Genomic DNA, 20,389 nt, shown 5'->3' with positions numbered 1-20,389 from the left:
CATCTGATTTCCACTCATCAAAGGTCCAAGGACATCTAGAATTGGGGAAAAGGATGTTTATAAATTTATAAATAAGGAAAGCCGGGATCATGTGGTCTTCTGATTCCAGCCATTCCTGCTCCGAGAATCCTGACAAATCGGGTGTGACCTGGGGATGAGCAGGACCATCAGCTCCGGATGAATACGCTGGAGTGGGCACTGTCCAGGGGCACAGGACGTGCCTTGCAGGGGAAGCCCCGGCCGCAGGTTGTGGGGCTTCAGCCCGTTTCTCAGCTCCGTCACCACCAGGGGGCGCCCCTCATCACCCCCCCATCCTCAGGGTGAGCAAACCGGAATAGCATTCCCTGAGGCCCCCGAAATGCAGTGCCTGCTGGGCCAGTCAGGGCTTCCGGAGGCCAAGGCTCCTGGGCATTGCTCGCGATGCTGAGCGGGCCTCGCTCACGCACATCTGTGCTGCTGCCTTCTGCTCTGGAATGGAACCAGTGCCGGGACTCCAGCTTTGGGTTAGGAACCTGCTGTGGCCAGTGTTTCCCCAAATCCCTAGCTTGAATCCTACCCGCAATGTGATGGTCACAGGCCCCGCCAGGCCTTCAGGAGGTTCAGGTCACAAGGCTGGAGCCCTCTCGAGGGGGTCAGTGCCCTTACAGGACACCCACAAAGCTCCCGGGCCCCTTCCCACATGAGGACGGCCACCTGTGAACTAGGGAGAGGGCCCCGACAGACACACCTGCCGCCCCTGCTCCAGGACTGAGGAAGGGCCTTCTGTCTGCAGGCAGCTCCCCCCGCAGGAGGCAACCGGGCCCGTTACCTGGGCTCAGGTGCCCTTTGGCTACACAAAACACACTGGCATCTGACTCCACATTTCAGAAACAAAGTTACAGAAATAATTTTTATATTTTCCTTCCATAAATGAAAAATTAATAAGAACCCAACATTTGACTCTAGACTCTTGTGGAAGGTGGCCTCTGCCTGTAACGTCAAGTTTTCCCTGGAATCATCTCTTCCTCAGCTGTGCGCTGCCTGGCGCTCGGCCCCCACACGCATCACCAAGGCCTCAGGGGACATCAGGTGTTTGTGGGGGTACTCCCGTGCCTGGTGGGCGGCCGGGGCTGCTGGGGCCACCGAGGCAGGAGGATGGCTTGCTTTGCCGAATTCTAAGGCGATAGCAGCCAAAGGCCACGGGCTTCCTGACCTGGAAACTCCACGGGAAGCTTGCTGGTAAAGGTTTTGGTCGAGATTGGGAACAAGGTGGCTGGGTCTGGGAGGGGGCTCCCAGATGTTCTGGGGGCGCAGGGTGGGACCCCAACCCTCTGCCCCACGGGAGTCACGAGCAGCACTCTGGAGAAGCAGCCTGTCTGGTCCCTGTTCATGTATGGGGTGTTGCTGGGGAAACTTGTTGTGCTCCCCAGAGCCCGTCTCCCACCAACAGCCCAGAATGTGCAGCAGCCTAGGAACCAGACTCTCTGGAAAAGCCCTTCACTGAGCACAGAAGACGGTGAGGGGCAGGGCCTGGCGCTCAGCCCCAGGGACACGGTGACTGGCCCTGCTGCTGACCTTGGGAGGGGAGGACCCTGAGGACCCTGAGCTCCCAGAGGTGGAGCCGGGATGACAGGATGACAGCTCCAGGGCGAGGCTGCGCCTGAGGGAGGAAGGGAGGGGGCTCTGCAGAAGCAGCTCCGGGAGCTGAGGCTGGAACGGCCGGGCGGCCCCAGCAGAGCCACAAGCACCTAGACTAGGCGGGTGACGTGGCAGGGGCCAGGCTCGTCCAGGTACAGGGTACTGAAGACGTCATTGAAGAAGCTTGGGTGGTACCTGCAGGCCCGTTCACAGTCCGGGTTGAAGTTTACCTCCAGGATCTGGGGCTGCATCACTCGCTTTCCTGATGGCACAAGAGCACAGGGCATCTTACTCCCGGGAGGGGCCCAGGGGGTGGAGGGGCTGAGCTCAGGGCCCGGGAGCCACCCCCACCCCCATCCCGGGTGCTCAGTCGGGTGCACAGGAAGCAGGCCGTAGGGGCGGGCTGGGCCTCGGGTGCCTGGCCAGGGCATGGGGCCGGTTCCTGACACGGCCACAGCCGCTGCCCTTCCCTGGAGGTCGCGCCTTCCCTAATGGTGTGCATCCCAGACCAGATCCCCTGGTGAATTTGCTCAAAGGATAATCTATACAGCCCTGAGCAGGGGAAGGAAGTAGAGAAGCCTCTCTGTCCCCTGGGAGCGGGGCTGGCACTGCCAGGGCTGGATGATCGGCTTTGGGCAGGGGGAGGGTGGCGTGGATTGGATTACAGGGCGGGGGAGCCCCCTCACCATCTGGCCGGTTGTCCCACTTGAGCATGAGGTCGACAGCATACACAGCGCGGGATGAGGGATAGTCGCAGAGGCCCAGGGGAGGTGGCTTGGCACAGGCCACTTGGAACAGCTCCGTGAAGGCCTGGAAGATCTCACCCTGGGGATGGAGTAGGCAGGGTCAGGGGTCGCACGGCTGAGGCTGGGACCAGCCCCCAGAGCATCTGACACCTGCCTCTCCCTCCTGGCGTCAGACTACTGCTGAGCTGCCTGAGTCCTCCCTCGGGGGCCCCCAGCTCCCCCTGCATGAAGGGGTCCAGAGCAGCACCTGAGGCACTCACTCCAGGACGCGGAGGCCAGCCTGGGTCTCCAGCTGTGGCCCTGCTGTCCCCTCAGGTTTGCAACTTCTGGGACAGGTGGGGCCTATTGCCACCTGGCTGTTCTAACAGTGCTCCGAGTCCCCTCCACAACACCTCCCAAGGCCCAGCATGGGAGCCAGCCTCAGGGGGATGAGCAGGATCATCCTGAGGCAGCCAAGACCCCCACCCGCCCAGTGCCAGCCCAGGAGGGAAGCCCCAGCTCCGCAGTTGGCTCAGCACTCACCTGGACGCTCTTCCAGGGGAATTCTGGGTACTGCTTCTCAAACTCAGGGATGAACTCATCATAGTGTACCTGGGACAGACACATGGCATGTCAAACTCTGCCCAGGCCTCATCTGGCCAGGGAGCAGGAAAGCCAGCCTGGCCTTAATGTGGAGCCTCAGGGTGCCCAAGACTATCCAGCACCCCCATCCCAGGCACAAATGGGAGACGGAGTCTGAGCTCTGGATCTTACTATGTGACTCAGGATAAATGGATTTACTTGTCAGAGCCTCAGTGTCATCATCCTTGAACTGGGATGATGCTCCCTGCCCAGTGTTTCTGTGCAGGGCTACTGTGGCTCGAGTACTTAATGCTGAGGGGTCAGCAGGCTGCAAGGCCCGGCGGACACAGCATCACGCTGGTCTCAGAACAGCGTGCCGGAGGTAGAGCCTGGACCCTAACTGCAGGGCCCGGGCCTGAGGTCACTGCTCAGCACCAGCGCAAAGTGCCTGAGGATGGCAAGGTCTCCTCGGGCCAAGACTTCATCCAAACACACCTGTGCCAGCTGGCAGCAAGCTCGGGTTTCTTCCTGAAAGGCCGAGCCAGCATGGGTTCCCTAGGAAGCCCAATGTTCATATGCTGTGGGACAGGCGTCCCACACACAGGAGCTTCAGGGGAAACGTGACCCTTGGGGTGCTGTACTCAGAGTACAGAGGGAAAGCACAGTTCTCTCAGAGACATCTTCCAACCACATCCCGGGCCCCGCTGGGTCCTCGGGACTGGCCTCCAACACAGCCCAGGACAAGAAGCAACAGCTGCGTGTGGGCACAGCCACCGCCACCCCCCTGCCTGAGGACGGGCACAGCGAGGGTTCAATGAAGCACATCTATTAATGGTGAAAACCAAAAATGACCTGTGTGCCTATTACCAGGTGAATGACAAGAATATCCCAGGGCAGGGACGCCTCCAGCCACAGTTAGCAATAATGACGAATCTACATACACTAGGCTCAGCAAAAAAAAAGCCATAGAGGGATCTGCTCCATATGAGAGCATTTACACAAAAACTTATATATATACACGCAACACCATCATCTGCAGAGTTTTGGGATGTCCTCATACTGAAAAGAATCAGAACACGCCTGGAGAGGCAGAGTGGCCGCCGTGGGGGAGGCTGGGGAGAGGCCACCTGCAGGCCTTGGGGTGAGCAGGGAGGGTGAGGGGATGGGTGTGTGCGCCTAACTTCCCGTTGGCCTGAAACAGCCAACAGGCCAGGGAGGACTTTAGGGAGGAGGCGTGAGGGAGCCTATTTCTCCTTCCTCCCTCCTCCACCCAGAGGTGGCCTCAGCCTCGGCCCAGGCTAATCCTACTGGTCCACGTGCGCTGCTGGCCAGCAGGGGTTTGATGCCCTCTGCCCAAGGTGCCTGGGATCCAGGCAGGGTCATGGGCCAGCAGCGGCAGCCTGTCATGGGGGGCCAGGACATGCACCATATGCCTCCACCCCCACCTGTCCTTGTGCTCCGGTGGGCGCTGAATGGAAGGCTCCGTGCCTCTAGCTGAGGCCTGCCCCCTACCCGGCTCTGACTTGTCCTAGGACCTGGGGAGGCCACAGGCACACAGAGCGTGTGCCTCTGAGAGCTGCGGGGCTGCTGTTCTGAGACTAGCACAGGTACCAGATGGCAGCTCCTGATGGTCTACACTGCCTGCCCAGGAGACAAGCCGATAGGTGTGAGGACCGGGTCTGCACCTGCCTCCAAACGAACCTGCTCCCTGGGCCCTGCCTGGTCCTTACCTGCTTCAGCACCACTTCTGGGTCATAGTTCATGACGGTGAAATGTTTCTCATAGTCGTCCAGGTCATCAAGTGCGAAGGGCCTACAGGAGAAGCGCACAGACATGGGAGGGTCCTGAGCACGGCCGTGTCCCCACAGGGACCCCATCGGGCGTCACTCCCCACATTGGTGTGAGGGGCGGCCCCAGAGAGCTTGGGTCGGAGTGAGCGACCGGCTAACTGAAAAGACACCTGACGGAGGATCAACATCACCAAGGTCTGCAGGTGCTAATGCTCGTTTGACAGTGATGAGCATTGTTCACATCCCCACTCATGGTGGAAGCCGGCAGGGCCAAAACTGCCACCAGGTCACAGATCCCGGGTCAGTGGGGCTGCCTGCTGGGTGCGTGCTGGAGAAGGAGCTCCAGGGCAAGGCTCTCTGATCCCGAGATAAAGGGGGGCCCTGTTGCCTGCCTCCCAGCCGGTCCCCTGGTTACCGGTTGGAGAACCGCAGCCAGAACACGTCATACACGAACAGAGTCAGGGGCTTCACCGACCGCAGAAGCACGACATAGCGGACATCGAACTTGACGGGCCCCACATCTTCTCGAAGGAACAAGACGGGACTTTCAATGTATTTGGACACAACCTGGAAGATACAGACGCAGGGCTGCAGGCGGCTCTCCCCTCACCTGGGCCAGGACATAGCCCCCGGAGGCACTCCAACCTCGCTCCATCTGATCCATCTTCACTGGCTACGGGCTCACGCTGTGGGACGTCCAGACATTGTCATTGCATCCTGGAGAAAGAGGCACACTCCTGCCCAGTCCCAGGGACACCTGGGATCTCCTGCCCGTTTCAGAGATACCTGCGCCCGCACCTGCTCCTTCCTCTGTCTTTTCAAACCCTGTCTAGGCTGCGGCAAGTTCTGTAACCTTCACTTTGAAAAGGTCCCAGCAGGGCAGCCTGGGTGGCTCAGTGGTTTGGCGCTACCTTCAGCCCAGGGTGGGATCCTGGCGACCCAGGATCGCGTCCCATGTCAGGCTCCCTGCATGGAGCCTGCTTCTCCCTCTGCCTGTGTCTCTGCTTTTCCCCCTCTATGTCTCTCATGAATAAATAAAATCTTAAAAAAAAAAAATGAGGGGATCCCTGGGTGGCTCAACGGTTTAGCGCCTGCCTTTGGCCCAGGGCGCGATCCTAGAGTCCCGCGATCAAGTCCCGCGTCCGGCTCCCGGCACAGAGCCTGCTTCTCCCTCCTCCTGTGTCTCGTGTCTCTGCCTATCTCTCTATGTCTATCATAAATAAATAAATAAATCTTTTAACAAAAAATGAAAAGGTCCCACCAGATTTTAGGTTTTTGAAAACTATATACAGAGACACCTGTGTGGCTCAGTGGCTGAGCATCTGCCTTTGGCTCACAGTGTGATCCTGGAGTCCCAGGATGGAGTCCGGCATTGGGCTCCTGCATGGAGCCTGCTTCTCCCTCTGCCTGTGTCTCTGCCTCTCTTTCTGTGTCTCTCATGAATATATAAAATCTTAAAAAAAAAAAAAAAAAAAAAGAAAGAAAGAAAGAAAGAAAAGAAGAAAAAATGCATACAAATTTTCAGCCATAAGGGCGCCTGGGTGGCTCGGTTAGTTAAGTGTTTGCCTTTAGCTCAGGTCATGATCTCAGGATCCTGGGATTGAGGCACATTGGGCTGCCAGCTCAGTGGGGAGTATGTTGTTCCCTCTCTCCTCACTCATGCTTTCTCTCTTTCTCTCAAATAAATTAAAAAAAAAAAAAATCTTAAAAAAACAAAACAAAAACCCAAATTCTTAGCCATAATCCCAGTAACTCGCCTGCTGCCTTGCCTCTGCAATCATCCCACGGGTACATTCTTCTTGACCTCTGCCCAGGTGCCCTGTGTCTTGCAGTACCCCCTCTCCACCTCTGATGTGCCCTGGGTCACTACAGTACCCATGTCTAGGGGCTCCCTGGCCCGGCCACCTCCCACCTGCTGGGTGGTCGTGCATGGTGCAACAAGTGGGGACTTAGGTCAGACATAGCGCGAACAGCTCCCCACTTGCCTGGACAGCCACACAGCCCTCCTCTGCAGGCCAGGACACCAGAAGTAGTAGGGTGGGGGCTTCAGAGACACCTGTTAGCTGAGTGACCCCCCCCACACAGGTCCCGACCCCCCTCACTCCCTTGCACCCAGAGCTGCAAGGCCCACCTTGGGGGTGCTTTCACGGTGCCGGATGATGCTGTGGAGGCTCCTGGTGATGTGGGTGTCCAGGCTGCGGGCCAGGTTCCAGGGCTTGCAGATCCAGTGGTTATCCTGGCCCCTGAGAGCACATGGGGTTGGCTAAACTATGCCCTGCACCCACCTTCTTGGGACCATGGCAGCCTTAGAAGAGGGGCACCCAAACTCTCCAAGGGAGTAGTGGGAGGTGTTGCAGAGGGGATGTTGGGCTGGGCCCCGGGGAGCCAGGAAAAGCTGAGCGAAGGCACGGAGAACTCTGTGGCTCCTAGCACCAAGGCCGGCACATAGATGGTATGAAGCTGGGGAGCCGGCTGAGTGGGGTGGGGGGCTAGGGAAGTGTGACAGTTGTAGGAGTCCCCCATGCAGGGCTCCATGGTGAGGGGAGGCCCAGGAGAGCCCTTACCGCCTCTCCCGCTGTTGGAAGTAGCTAACAAACTGGGGTAACTCGGTGCGTAGGTTGAAGGTGCGGGGCAGCCAGGCCGGGCCCTCGGGGCCCCCTGCCCGGCGCGCGATGGAGGCCAGGCAGTCCTTCACCGTCAGCAGGTTCTCGCAGGGGAACTGGTTCAGCAGCACGTTGGGCCTCTCCTGGCTGAGCCTCCTGCAGGGCCGAGGCAGGTATAAGCAGCGGAGGGGGGCGTCTAGGGACGCCTCTAGGGAGGGCGACAGGCGGTGCTCACCTGTAATCCTTGAAGTGGGAGAAGTTGTAGAGAATGTCGGCGTCGGCCTCGCTCTGGGTGAAGGTGAAGCGTGGGTGCCTGAGGTGGCTGAGCACCTGCTGGATGTCTGTGTAGACCCTGCAGGGAGAGGTGGGGCTGAGCTGGGGCCCCACCTGCGCTCGCCAAGGCCCGCCATGGCCCCGGGCCTCAGATGCTCCCCACCCCGGCAGATGTTAATTAAGGGGGATGAAGCCAGTAGAAGTTCCACTCTGCAGTCCTAGCTCTGCGGACCCCAGCCCTTCTGCCTGCATGCCGGGTGGGGGGCAACCGGGCTTCTTCTGACCCCAGGGTCCCCACCTGTAAGATGGGGTCATAGCCCAACACACACTTGTCATTGGGGTGAAATGGGGTAACCTGAGTGTTTAACAAACACAGGCCTGCCTCCTATGTGGGAACAGGAAGGACCGACACAACCACCCCCCCAGAGATACAGAACCCGGGCCTCAGAGAAAGCAGCTGGTGCCCAGGTGCCTGCAGGGAAGGGAGTGTGTGGCCAAGACAAGTGGTCTAGACGTGGCCTCGTTTCACACCAGTGCTCACTGCTGCTTGCCCGGCCCTTGCTGGCCCTGGACAGAGGGGAGGACAGAGCCTGGAAGCACATCTGCTGGGGGTGGCAGAGACAGAAGGCAGGAGGGTGGCCCAGCGTGGGACAGCGGTCCAGGGGAGGAGATGAAGGGGACCTCCAGGGACGAGGCCTGCATGAAGCCTTCAGTCCATGGCCGGAGCACAGGGCAGGACTGTGAGCAGGAGGGCCAGATCAAGTGGGCCCCTGATCCTGAGGAGGGCCCCTGGGCTGAACCAGGTCTGGGTGGCCAGGGGGAGGGACTCTGGGCCTGCTCTCCATCCAGGGGGCACAGCACTGCACGCCCACTCCCTCACCCGTATCATGGAGCGTCTGCTTCCACCTAGTGTCCAACCTGCGCTCACCTGCCTGGCCTTACGTAACTCACCAGTCCACACTTGCAGACACCTGGGAATGGCCTCTCCTGGCAGCCTGGCCGCCCAGTGCATTCACTGTCAGCCCAGGCCCCTATCTCAGGAGGGGCCACTCCCTGCCCACAGGACTGGCTACGTTTTCACTCCAGGACCAGGTGAGCCCTGGCCCATCCCACTTTCACAGCACTCCCTCTGTGATCCTAAGACTGGCACTTTCATCATTGCCGGGCCATAGCAGCCAGCAGGCTCCCCGAGCACCCCTCCCTGGGCCAGGCACTGTTCTAGGAGCCGAGGGAACCTGGGGGAGCGAGGAGGCACCTCAAGGGCTGAGAAGGGGTATACGCACTTGAAGACGTGGTCACGGGGATACGCCACTGGACTGATGGCAAGTGGTAGCTTCTCCTTGTTTTCCTCCAAAATGGCCTAGAAGGAAAAGCACTAAGGGTAGAAAGACGTTCAAGACGGGGAACACACGCCTCTTTCGTCCTGGCACATCATGGGGCATACCCAGACCCCAGGCACGGCCTTCTGACAGGTGCAGCGATGGCCAGAGCCCTCTGGGTACCCCCCCACCCCGCCCCTGGAATTCTGGGGCTCAAGCCTCCTCAGGTGCTGAGCAACCCCATCTATGTCAAAAGGAAAATGTAAACATCGTTCTAAACCTCAATACCAGGCAGCCAAGAAGGTGGCAAGCCTGTCCTGGGAGGGTGCTGCTTGGTTCCAGTGCTGTGCCGAGCGTAAGCCTTGTGCTGGTTTAAAAAACACCCAAGAATTCTGTGACCCTCCCTTCGAAAGGCAGAGTTAACTCATCTCCCCTTGGGTGTGGGCTGGAGTGAATGAGCTGCTCCCAAAGCACAGGAGAGTGTGGATGGGTGTGCTGCTTCGGGAGAGGCCCTCTGGCTTTCTCCTGCTTTCTCTCAGATCATGGGCTCTAAGGGAAGGTAGCTAGCACTCATGGTGATGCCCAGCAGCCCCTCACAAAGGCCCAAGTGGCCAGAACCGAGGCCTCCTGCCAACACAGCCACTGCCACCTTGCCAGGTGTGTGAGCACCACACAGAAGCAGAACCTCAGTCCCATCAGGCCTCAGAGATGCGGTCCAGCTGACACCTGGTGACACTTTGAGAGGGACTTGGAGTCAAAAGCACCCCCATCTCCTGTTCCACAGGAAGTGGAAAAGACGATAAACGTTTGCTGTGTGAGGCTGCTCTGTTTTGGAGTAATTTCTTATCCAGTAATAGCTAACTCACACTGGTGGCCCCAGGGGCCCGAGCACATCGGGCCTAGATGGGTCACACGAGGAAAAGCAACCAGGGACACCCCAAGTTTGGCCTCAGATCCTCCTTCTGGACAGCAGAGGACATCCCAAGAGGAAAAACACACCCAACTAACTTGAATTCAAGAGTGTAAATCCAGCTCCGCGGTCCTGAGGTCAGAGGGCCAGGGTTGGCCCAGCCTGTCTGCTTGCCAGCTAGAAGCACCCCAAGATCAGCCCCTGTCCCTAAGCCATTCTGCGGTCACACTCCATTTAATACGCACCTACTAGGTGCCAGTGCTCTATGAGGCTCTGAAACACGTTGAGTGACCACATGGTTTCCTGCACAGAAAGTTCAATCACTGCTGGTGGAGATGGAATTCACGGGAAGGGTGCCAGGGGGTCCATCATCACTACTGCCGCTGCCCAGCCTCTCCCAAACTACAGCACTCACAGGACGGCCAACACCCAGGCCAACACCCACGGCGCTTCCATTCTCCCTGGAGCTAACTTCTTCCTACAACCCCTGAGACACTCAGCCAGTGTCTGATGTGCTGGGGGAGGGAGGGGCACGGGAATTTCAACACAAGAGGACAAGGCCGGCAGCCTCCGCCCACCAGCTGTCAGTCCCCCGGTATTGGACCCCGGCTGTCCCGCAAGCTGCCTGACTTTTGCAAGTTACTTAATGCCTCTAGGCCTGTTTCCTCATCCTCAGTAAAATGAAGACAAAGATAGGACCTTAAGTGCTTATGTTGTAAGAATCAGAGTCAAGCACGGCCGTAGGTGCTAGCCACAGGCTCACTCGCGGCCTGCTTCCAAACTGGGACCTGACAATGGGAAGTAGTGGCAGGAGATCCGAGGGTGGGGAGGGAGGAGGAAGGCGCCCTGTCCAGACCTGCCCCTGTCCAGCCTGGTCTGCCAGTGGCTCCGTTCCCAGGGGCTCCACCTCCTTCCCTGTCCTGGGCCTCCTGAACCCTGGCTCCCGAATTTGCCCGAGAAGAGGCTGCCCCAGATGAAAGCACCCTTGTGGCCTATAACAGCAACACTAACGATGACCTGCTGAGGGCCCACTGGGTGCCCAGGAACGCACCGTACACGGCTTGAATGGTGTCTCCACATCCCCGGTGAGGGACGTGGCAGGAGAGGGGGAAACAGTGCTGAGTCGGGATTCATAACCAAGCCTCACAGCCCACACTGTGCCCCCCAGCTCCAACCCTGATGGCACAGTTCCTAGCCTCAGGCCCCTGGGGTCTGGGCTCAGGGCTGACACCCGAGCTGGGTGGCCACAAGCAGCTCCCTGAGGCTCACTGCCTGGGCTCTGAGCCCCGTCTCTCAGATACTCCCAAAGTCTTCGCTACCTCCCACAGTAGCCAGGTGGCGTTCAATAATATTGGGTGACCGAAGAACGTTCCAGAAGCCACCAGGCCAAAAGGCCTGAGGTCGGAGGCGGATGGTCACACCTGGTAGTGCTCATCGGGTGGCTCGGGCGTGGAGGAGCTGAAGTCCAGCATGTCGGCGGGGACCCAGGGCAGCAGCATGCACTTCCGGATCAGAGGGTCTGCCTCTCCGTAGGCAAAGTCCCGGGTCACCTCCTCTGCATCAAGACACGTGGCCCATGAGGGGGCAGCAGGAAACCAGGGCCTGGGCGTGTCCTTCGGGGTGGGTGGGTGTCATCAGACTTACCGCCCGTGTCCAGGTCCCGCAGCGGCCACAGCAGCGTGTAGGCCACTTGCTGGGGCATGTAGAAGAAGGGCGCCGTGGCAAAGCTGGGCGTGTCCGAGTGCTGGATGCGCGAGCCGAACTCGTCCATGATGTACCACACCGGCACCTTCTCCTCGGCCGTCTGTGGGCAGAACACACACGGCAACCGCGTCCACCGGTCCGTCCAGCCTCCTGCCCCTTCTGTGTGCACCTTCCCACAACCTACTGCACCCAGATGACAACCCGTCTACACCCAGCTCCTGGAGCGTCTACCACATGCACCCCAGTCCCCTTAACTGGGGGCCCCGGGGACCATCCTGGGCCGACTAGGACACAGACCAGGAGACCACAGTGTGGTTGCCTGGGTGGTACAGGTGTGGGGACTAAGGCGCTTAGTTTAGCAGCTCCATGAATGTGTCCAGCTTTGTATGTGTAGTGGGGGGGGGGTGTCCCTGGAAGAGGTAACATCTAAGCAGAGACCAAGAGAAACCACTTTTGTCTTCTCAAAGTGGCAAGGGCCTAGGGCATGAGGGTGGATCTGGGGAGGTTGGTGGGAAGGGTGGTGATGAACATGAAGACTCGTGCTAAAGGGCCACAACTCTTCGGAGGCCACTGAGGGCTCTCGGGGGATGACAGAAACTGAAGGCACCAGGAAACAGGCAGCCAAGTCGTGGGGCTCAAGTCCAGGGTCTGAGGGAAGGTTGTGTCCTGTGAGCTCAAAGGGCCCCAGACACCTGGGTCCCCAGCACTGGGCGGCCTGAGGGAGGGGAACAGGCCCATGATGAGGCCACAGGGAATGAGGTGGCCCCAGGGGCTGGGTCCCGGCTCTCCTGGGTGGACCCTGCCAGCCCCGATGGCCCAGAGCAGCAAAGGCCCGCATCCCTGTCTTCTGCCTCCCCCAGGCCCACTCACCCCGTGGGCCAGCTGGTAGGTCTGGTTGAACCGCCACATCTCCTCCAGGACCAGGTCCACAGCCTCAGCGCTGGGCAGCTCACCGTGGAACTCTATGCCCATCAGGTTGGCCATGCGGTGCAGCAGCCCGGGCACCTGGTGCAGCTGCTGGCGGGCATGCTCCACGCGGCACGTCCAGGCGTGGTCGATGAGGAAGATGCTGCAGGCATAGGCCGAAAGCGGGTGTGAGGCCGCCCCACAGGTATGGCAGGGAGGGAGGGTCGAGGGGGCCAGCAGGGGGCTCTGCCCCAGGAGAGGATGAGGAGGGAGAGGCCCACTGCTGTGGCCTGGGAAGCTTCCTCTCCCTTCTCCAGTTTCTGCAAAAACCAATGGGGTCCCTACCTCCTATCAGGGGGCTGGTGCAAGAATGAGAGGAGACAAAACATATGGGAATGCTGACTGTATGCCAAGTACTGTGTTCTTGCGGGAAGTGGTGGGGTGGGGGCACAAAGAGGTAAGGACACTTGAGGTGACCAGGCAGGCATTTCCACTGCAGACCTGAGGCCACACCTGCCCTCCCACCACTCCCTAGGGCAGGCCAGAGACCACCACCCAGAGCCCTGCTAGGCAAAGTGGCCCTCACCTCCGTTCCCCTGAGATGAAGGGAACAGCAAACGCTCCAGTTCTTTGGCTGGGCGGCAAAATCAGCAGTATTTATTCCGTTGTGTTTTTGAGTACTGGATGTTTGCATACACAGAACAAATGCAGATTTATTCCTGCCCTGGTGCTTAGAGGCTATGACCATGGGATGCAACACACACAACCAAGCTTCAAGGCAGGACACCTGGGAGTGACCCTGGGCCAATGTTCATGAGGGGTGCTATACACAGCAGGTGTGGAGAGAGGATGAAGTTGGGGTCTGGGGATCAGGGGAGACTCACAAAGCTCTAAAGGGAGGAAGGCTTGGGAGCAGGGAGGGCTGTGGAGCTGAGAACCAATGCCTGGGGCTCCAAACCCAGAACTCCACCCGCATCCCTCCTGCACCTGCCTGGTGGAGGTGTGCGTGTGCTGAAGGGTGCCGAGGGCAGTGAGCTCCTGAGCCCCAGAGCAGCACAGGTGGGAACAAAGCAGGTGCACTGAACAGAGGGGCCGCGTTAATGGGAAAGTGACCCTGGAAGTTTCTGAGTCAGAGAGCACGTGGGTGGAGGTACCTGGCTGCTGTCATTACCTGTGCGGCCACTCCTGCCCCCTCACAGGCTGGCCAGGGAGGCCAGGGAGGCCCTGCAGAAGAGGAGGCCGGCCAGGTTCCAACAAAGTTTCATAGACGGGCCTGCAGGGCTGCCGTGGCTGAAGGCAGCACCTCTTGGCCCCTAGGAGACAGGAATCCCAGGGCCCAGGCTTCACTTGCCTTGTCTACCCTGTGGCCCTGGGTGTGGCCCTGGCCTGCTCGGGGCTGCGGTGTCCTCAGCTGAGGAATCAACCAGACCACAATGCTCACATACAGCCCAGGCCTAAAGCTTTGGGAGAACCTGTTCAAGTTTCCTGGGCTCCACCCACAGACTCCGAGCCAGCAGGACCAGGGGTAGGTGCTCAGAAAAGCCGGGCTCATGAGCAAGGCTGCCTTGCACTCCGCTCCCACACTCTTAACCAGCTGTGACTCCAGGCAAATCCTTCCTGTCTCACTGGCAAAATCAGAACGCATCAGCCTCTGCTGTGGAGCCCTAGGGATGGCCGTCAGATGTGGGGAGGCTGCTCTCAGGTCCCTAGGAAATGTGACTCACACGGAGCCATCATCGGTGTCAGGGGCGACGCTACTGTGGGGCCCAGCTGGAGACTCGGGAGCCACAGGCAACACAAGTGCCTGCAATTGCTGCTTCTTCCCAAAGGTGCCAGCCCCCAGGATGTCTAAAAGGGAGCCCGCCCCGAGGGCCACAGCAGGGACGGCAGGTGGCCCTCAGCTCCTACCTGTTGGGGTCAGCCGCCTGTAGCCCGTTCTCGCTGGTCACAATGACCTTGTAGCAGAGTTCGCCGCCGCCACCACCACCGGGGTTGGGCTTCTTCTTCCGTGCCTCCCGGGCCTCCTCACCCTCACTCTCCTCCTCCACTTCCTCCACTTGCATTATCCCGAACATCTCCCCAGCATCGAAAACCTAGGGCCAGAGCAGGGGTGTTGGCAGGCTCCCCAGCCCTGACCCGCTGCCCAGGGAGCATCACAGCTTGGCCTCAAGGACCAAGTAACCCCCTGGGGAGAAGCAGGACCTATTTATTACCCAACTACCCATCTTACAGGTAGGAAAACTGAGGCGCCTAGAGATGGGTCAGAACTGCGGCCTAGGGATCCCTGGGTGGCGCAGCGGTTTGGCGCCTGCCTTTGGCCCAGGGCGGGATCCTGGAGACCCAGGATCGAATCCCACATCAGGCTCCCGGTGCATGGAGCCTGTTTCTCCCTCTGCCTGTGTCTCTGCCTCTCTCTCTCTCTCTATCATAAATAAAAATTAAAAAAAAAAAAAAAAAAAAAAAAAAAAAAAAAAAAAAAAAAGAACTGCGGCCTAACCACTGTCACCAGCTGCTGTCCCAAGTCCCTCAGCTCAGGGGACCTGTGCTTAGAACTGGGGCTGCAGGTGTGGGGTGGAATCAGACCTAGCCTGGCCCCTGCTGTGCGGGGAAATGCGTCTCAGAAGGCGGTGGGTAGCCCTGGTCATCAGAAGTGAATGTTAAGAGCCAATTTCACCAGAATAACCAATCCTGCACCAGGCCAGCTGAGGTGACCCAGAAGGAAAGCAGGTGGCCAAGAGCCTCCCACAGCCACCCCGGCCAAGAAGCAGTTTGGGTCCGCCCAACTTGTGGCCCGTGGTGTCTCCTGAGGTGCTGGCTCGGAAAGATAAGGGCCTGGGTCCGTACGTTTCCTTGTAGAGGCCAGCGCCAACCACATGCAGACAGGCCCGCCTTCTCCGTGTGCTCTGGAGCCAGGCTGCTCCCTTCAGCCACTTGGGCACTAAGAGTCTGCCACAAGTCAGTAAGGGACCCTTGGGGTGGGCACAGGAGCTGGGCTGTGCGCCTGTTTCCCTTTTCATACAGTGGGAACATCAGAACCAACCTCGGGGGGTTGTTGGAAGGATTAAATGACTAACAGATGCCAAAAGCTTAGAAGAGCCTAACTTGCAAATACCGTGTAAGCACCTGCCACCACCATCACGCTTCTGGGACTGTCTCTCCCCGGGGAAGGCATCCTCCACTTTCTAGGAGAGCTCACTGTTCAAGCAATAAAACCGTGCACAGAAAGTCCCCAGCATGCAGCAGGGACCAAGCCAGTTCTCCCCTAAAACCCACTTCTCACGACCCTAACAGAAGAAAACTTCATCCCAACCAATAGAAACCGGCTCCCCGTCCAGGCACAAGCAGCTTTTGTGCTGGGCAGGTGGGCTCTCTGGGGTGAGGGCGAACCACTCACGATCTTGGCCATGATCTTGGCTAGAGAGCAGACAGCACAGTGGGCAAAGGTGGGCCATGTGAGGCCCAGGTAAATGGTGCTGGGGCCTGATCGGAGGTGTTTTTGGCGGGAAAGACCTAAACATGTGGCCAGGGCTGGTGGCTTAAGGACCCCAGGCAGGAACACACAGCTGGGGGTGGGGAAGGCTGAGCACAGGTGGAGCAAGCCCCGTTCCTTGGGAGACAAGGGGAGCTGCCTCAAGCTGGCTCCCTAAGCAGTCAGAGCCAGGGGTAGGGGGGTGAGGGGATGAGACTATCTCCCCTCCAGCGCAGAGTTGCTTGGAGGACTGAAATTCACATCCTGGATTTCAACTTAGAACCCCAAGTCCCCAGCTCTTAGCCCCAAATCATATGGGAGGGAGGGGGCACAGTGGGGCAGCATTAAGGCCTGGGGATAGAGGGCCTGCCCTCCCCCCAGCTGTGAAATGGGGGTGACCACAATCCCTTCCCAGAGGGACTAGAGAAGCCCCTAAGGAGGTAACGAAGGGGAGCAGTGTTGCACCTGGGAAGTTCCTGCCGACAAGAAGAGTTGGGGTTATTTTAAAACTCCCCATCCTGATTTGAGGCAAGGCACCGGGGTCACTGGCCTTGTGGGGAGCTGGAGGCATCTGACTGCAGTTGGCAGGTGCCCTCCCCCACACCTGGCCCATAGCAGCCAGGGCAGGTTTCACTGAGAACAATAGATGCAAGTTTGGGTCTAGCAAAGTGATGACTCACAGCTCTGCCCAGAACCCCTAACGGCAAGGGAGGGTCATGGAAAAATACTGGCTGCCCCCTGGTAGAGCCACAGCAGCCGGGGCAGGGGGCACTCCATGTTCTGGTAACTCCCCACATGGGCTGGCTCTGGCTGAAGCTCACCTCAAGCCTCCCCACCCAATCCGCACCGAGGCTGTGGGAACTGAGGCTGCGTCCCACTGTCAGGCTTCCAGATACAGACTGCAGCTCAGTCGGACAAGTGTTGCCTAAACGAGGGTTTACTGCCCACCGGAGGCTGGCTGGGCTGGGGTCAGGGGGTTCCCACATCGTGTGCCTTTTACCCAGAATGAGGACCTTCTTCACCTAACAAACTGGTGGGGTCCCCAGCACATGCTTGGGACCAGAGCCAAGTGCTCGGGAAACACTGGTGGAAAGGAAGGCAAGTCATGCAGGGGGAGGAAATTCACAAGAGGCAGGGACAGATGGAGGGACCCTGACCTCGTGTGAGTTTTAAAAGCTACTGCGTGTTTCAAGCAGGCGGGTACCTGGTGAACCCAGATTTAACACAGAAAACCTGACTGAGAGGATGGGGTCTGTGGAGCAGCCAGGCCGGGCGACCACCTCCTCTTCCTGGCTCCGGGGCCGCACTTCATCCATCACCTGTCCAGTCTGCCGGGGCTCCTGGGCAGCCCCCTCCCCCAAGAGAGCCTCGTTCCAGCGAAGCAGCCCACCCCACCCGCCACCTCCAGCCCTGAACGAGCTCTGGCTTCTGCAGCACCTGGGCAAACCACCCAAAACCAGCACCCGCGGGGAGCCCCGCCGGAGGCCCAGGCCGCAGACGGCTGGTGAGCAGAAGGGAGCTGTCCCCACGACGGGGCAGAGAATCTGGAAGCGCGGGAGCCCCTTTCTTTAGATTTCATCTCCCACAACCTCTGTTTTCTTTCATCTGCAAAATGAGGGTGGCCGGGCCCGCATCAAATGATGAGACACGAAAGAATCCTGTGACCCCAACTGTGAAAGCCACACAGATGCGTAGGGCACCTACCGCCCCCGGAGGAGGCTCAGGTTCCCCGAGTCCCACAGACTTTGGGAGACCCGCTTCCTCTTCCTGTGACTCCGTTTTCTCAACTGCATAATGGGGACGATGGATCTGCGGGGCTCAGAGGTGTGGGGGAGTCAGCAGAGGGCCCGGGGCGCGGCGGCACGCTCAGGTGTCTACACCGCCGGGGGGGCAGCATCCCCCCTCGCGCTCCTGGTGCATCGGAGGACAATCCCCTCCGTTTCTCCGCCGCGCCCCGGAGCCCGCCGTGTCCCCCAGACCCGCTCCCAACCTCGGGCGTCGCCCCCGCCCCCGCCCCGGCCGCGGCCCCGGCCCCCGCCCCGCGCGCACCTCGTGCTCCAGCTTGTGCAGGAGGCGGCCCCAGTAGCGCTCGGGGACCCCGGACGCGCGCAGCGCCGGGCCGTGCAGCGCCGCGAACTCGGCCGGGGCCCGCGCGCCGTCCTCCGCAGTCAGGCCCGGGGGGCCGGGCTCCGCGTCGGCGTCCATGGCGCCCGCACGAGCGCCAGCGCCGAGTCCCGCTCCGCCGCCGCCCGCCGCGCCGCCCCGCCCTCCCGCCGCGCTCCCCGCGGCCGCCGCCCACCGCCCGCCCACCGCCCGGCGTCGGCACGCGCGGGGCGGCGGGAGGCCGAGCTCCGGGAGCCCGCCCCGGAGCTCCGAGCGCCGGCGGCCAAGCGGCGCGTGCGCGAGTGCGTGAACGCGCGGTCCTGCGCGGGGGCGGGAGCGCGGGCGGGGGCGCGGGCGCGGGCGGGGGGCGCGTCCGGGGCTCGGCGCTGCTGGCGTGTGCGCACGCGCGCCGGCTGGGGGCGGTGCTTCCGGGCTCGCCCGCGGCTGCCCCGGGGGATGCCGGGAGCGAGGCTGGGCCGCGTGCGCCAGGTCGGAAGCGGAAGCCGCTCCTCGCGCGCCGCCCGGAAAAGGAAGCCGAGGCTCGGAGAGCGGGAGGTTCGAGGCCCGGACTCCGCTCTGACGCCGGGCAGCCCCGCGGTGCGAGGGCTGCGCCCGATCCTCCTGAGCCATTCACCAGATTTAGATGCTGCCGAGCTGCGGCCCTTCTCAGTCTCTGTGCGTTTGGATTAAAGATGTAAATTTATTCGGTCAAGCCCGGTGGTTTTTCTCCCAAGTGGAAGCACTGCAGAGATTTCTGAGTGCAAGGAGCAGAAACTCAAAACCAGGCTTTGAACGGTCTATTTTTTTTTTTTTTTGAGCTCTAACGTGGCTTTCGTAGGGATGCGGTTCACTGTTGTGTTTGCAGTTTTGCAATTGTGACTTGCTAAGAAGCAAAAAGGCTGATGTTTTAATTTATCTATTTATTTTTGTGCTTCCATTGCTGAATACCTTCATTAAAACTTTTTTTTTAAATATTTTATTTACTTATTCATGAGAGATAGAGAGACCGAGGCAGAGACACAGAAGCAGGCTCCACGCAGGGAGCCCCGAGTCGGATTCGATCCCAGGGCCCCGGGGTCATGCCCTAGGCCAAAGGCGGCGCTAAACGGCTGAGCCACCCGGGGATCTCAAACTTTTCAGCAGAGTTTGGATAAAATGCACCAGTTCGGAGGATTTGTTCAATGCCACAGGGACCCAGTGTTGGTGTGCAAAGGCTCACACTTCCAAAGTGCAGTTGGTGAGGGGCACAGGAAAAATGTTCCTGCGGTGCTCAAGTACTTTGTATCTGCCATCAGCTTTGTTACAGGAAAAATAATAATAATGAATTTTGACAACTAGGATTTCCAATTCAGTTGATACCATTTACAGCTTGTTTGGATGAAATTGTTGTTGTTGTTATCATTATTTAAAGATTTTATTTGTTTGAGAGAGGGAGAAAGAGCACAGACAAGGGCAGAAGAAGAGGGAGAAGCAGGCTCCTGCTAAGGAGGGAGCTGGGGGGGGGGGGGGGGGTATGTGTGGGGCTGGATCCCAGGACGCTGGGGTCATGACCTGAGCCCAAGGCCAACTCCCAACCGACTGAGCCACTGACGCATCCTGGGTAAAATTATTAACCACATCCAATTCCAAGTACACTTCTGCTCTGTGGGATTCTTAATTTAGTAAGAAGTTTGGTCCTTTTTTGCTGTGCCCATTGAACTTTATGAGTATTATTGCAAAACAATGCCTTTGGTGTTAACTGAAGGCATTTAAGTGAATTAGCTGGGTAGCATGCAGAATAAGGTTGGTTTTTTAACTGTGTTATGATGTGGGCCAGGAGCAAATAGTGGAGAAAGAATTCTTGAGATATTTTCAGTGCAAAAAGGTGTTTATTTTTTTTTGAAGATTTTATTTATTTATTCATGACACAGAGAGAGAGGGGGGGGGGCACAGGCAGAGGGAAAAGCAGGCTCCATGCAGGGAGCCTGACCTGGAACTTGATCCCAGGACTGCAGGATCAGGCCCTGAGCCAAAGCCAGATGCTCAACCACTGAGCCACCCAGGCGTCCTGGTAGTATTTCTTCTTACTGTACAGTAAATCTTTTCAGGAGCAAGACACAAAAACGGAGTCCACATTTTATTTAAATTGGAGTTCTGGGGATCCCTGGGTGGCGCAGCGGCTTAGCGCCTGCCTTTGGCCCAGGGCACGATCCTGGAGATCTGTGACTCTGTGACTATCATGAATAAATAAATAAAATCTTTAAAAAATAAGTAAATAAATTGGAGTTCTGAATCTCCATTTCTCAAAGCTGATTATGCAATTGAAACTTACACAAAATGTTTGTTGACTTCTAGCTTCTACCATGATGGCGGAAGAGATGTTACTAATCACAAGCCACACCAATTGAC

General features: G+C 58.9%; 1 protein-coding gene across 1 annotated transcript; it reads right to left on the bottom strand.

Moving 5' to 3' along the window:
* Positions 1-878: 878 nt before the first annotated feature.
* On the bottom strand, positions 879-18,269 carry TTLL12 (tubulin tyrosine ligase like 12). The gene is made up of 14 exons (XM_041756135.1): positions 17,948-18,269; positions 14,338-14,522; positions 12,394-12,592; positions 11,464-11,623; positions 11,241-11,374; positions 8,874-8,950; positions 7,553-7,669; positions 7,279-7,473; positions 6,846-6,957; positions 5,130-5,281; positions 4,655-4,736; positions 2,886-2,954; positions 2,304-2,442; positions 879-1,879 (listed from the first exon to the last, which is right to left on the bottom strand). The coding sequence occupies exons 1-14, from the start codon at positions 18,101-18,103 to the stop codon at positions 1,728-1,730; spliced, it is 1,929 nt and encodes a 642-aa protein (XP_041612069.1). The 5' UTR covers positions 18,104-18,269; the 3' UTR covers positions 879-1,727.
* Positions 18,270-20,389: the final 2,120 nt, after the last annotated feature.

This window comes from Vulpes lagopus, chromosome 5, assembly GCF_018345385.1.
Source record: "Vulpes lagopus strain Blue_001 chromosome 5, ASM1834538v1, whole genome shotgun sequence".
In the NCBI taxonomy this organism is placed as follows: domain Eukaryota; kingdom Metazoa; phylum Chordata; class Mammalia; order Carnivora; family Canidae; genus Vulpes; species Vulpes lagopus.
The sequence above is the reverse complement of the archived record's forward strand: the minus strand, read 5'-3'. Positions and strand labels throughout refer to the sequence as shown.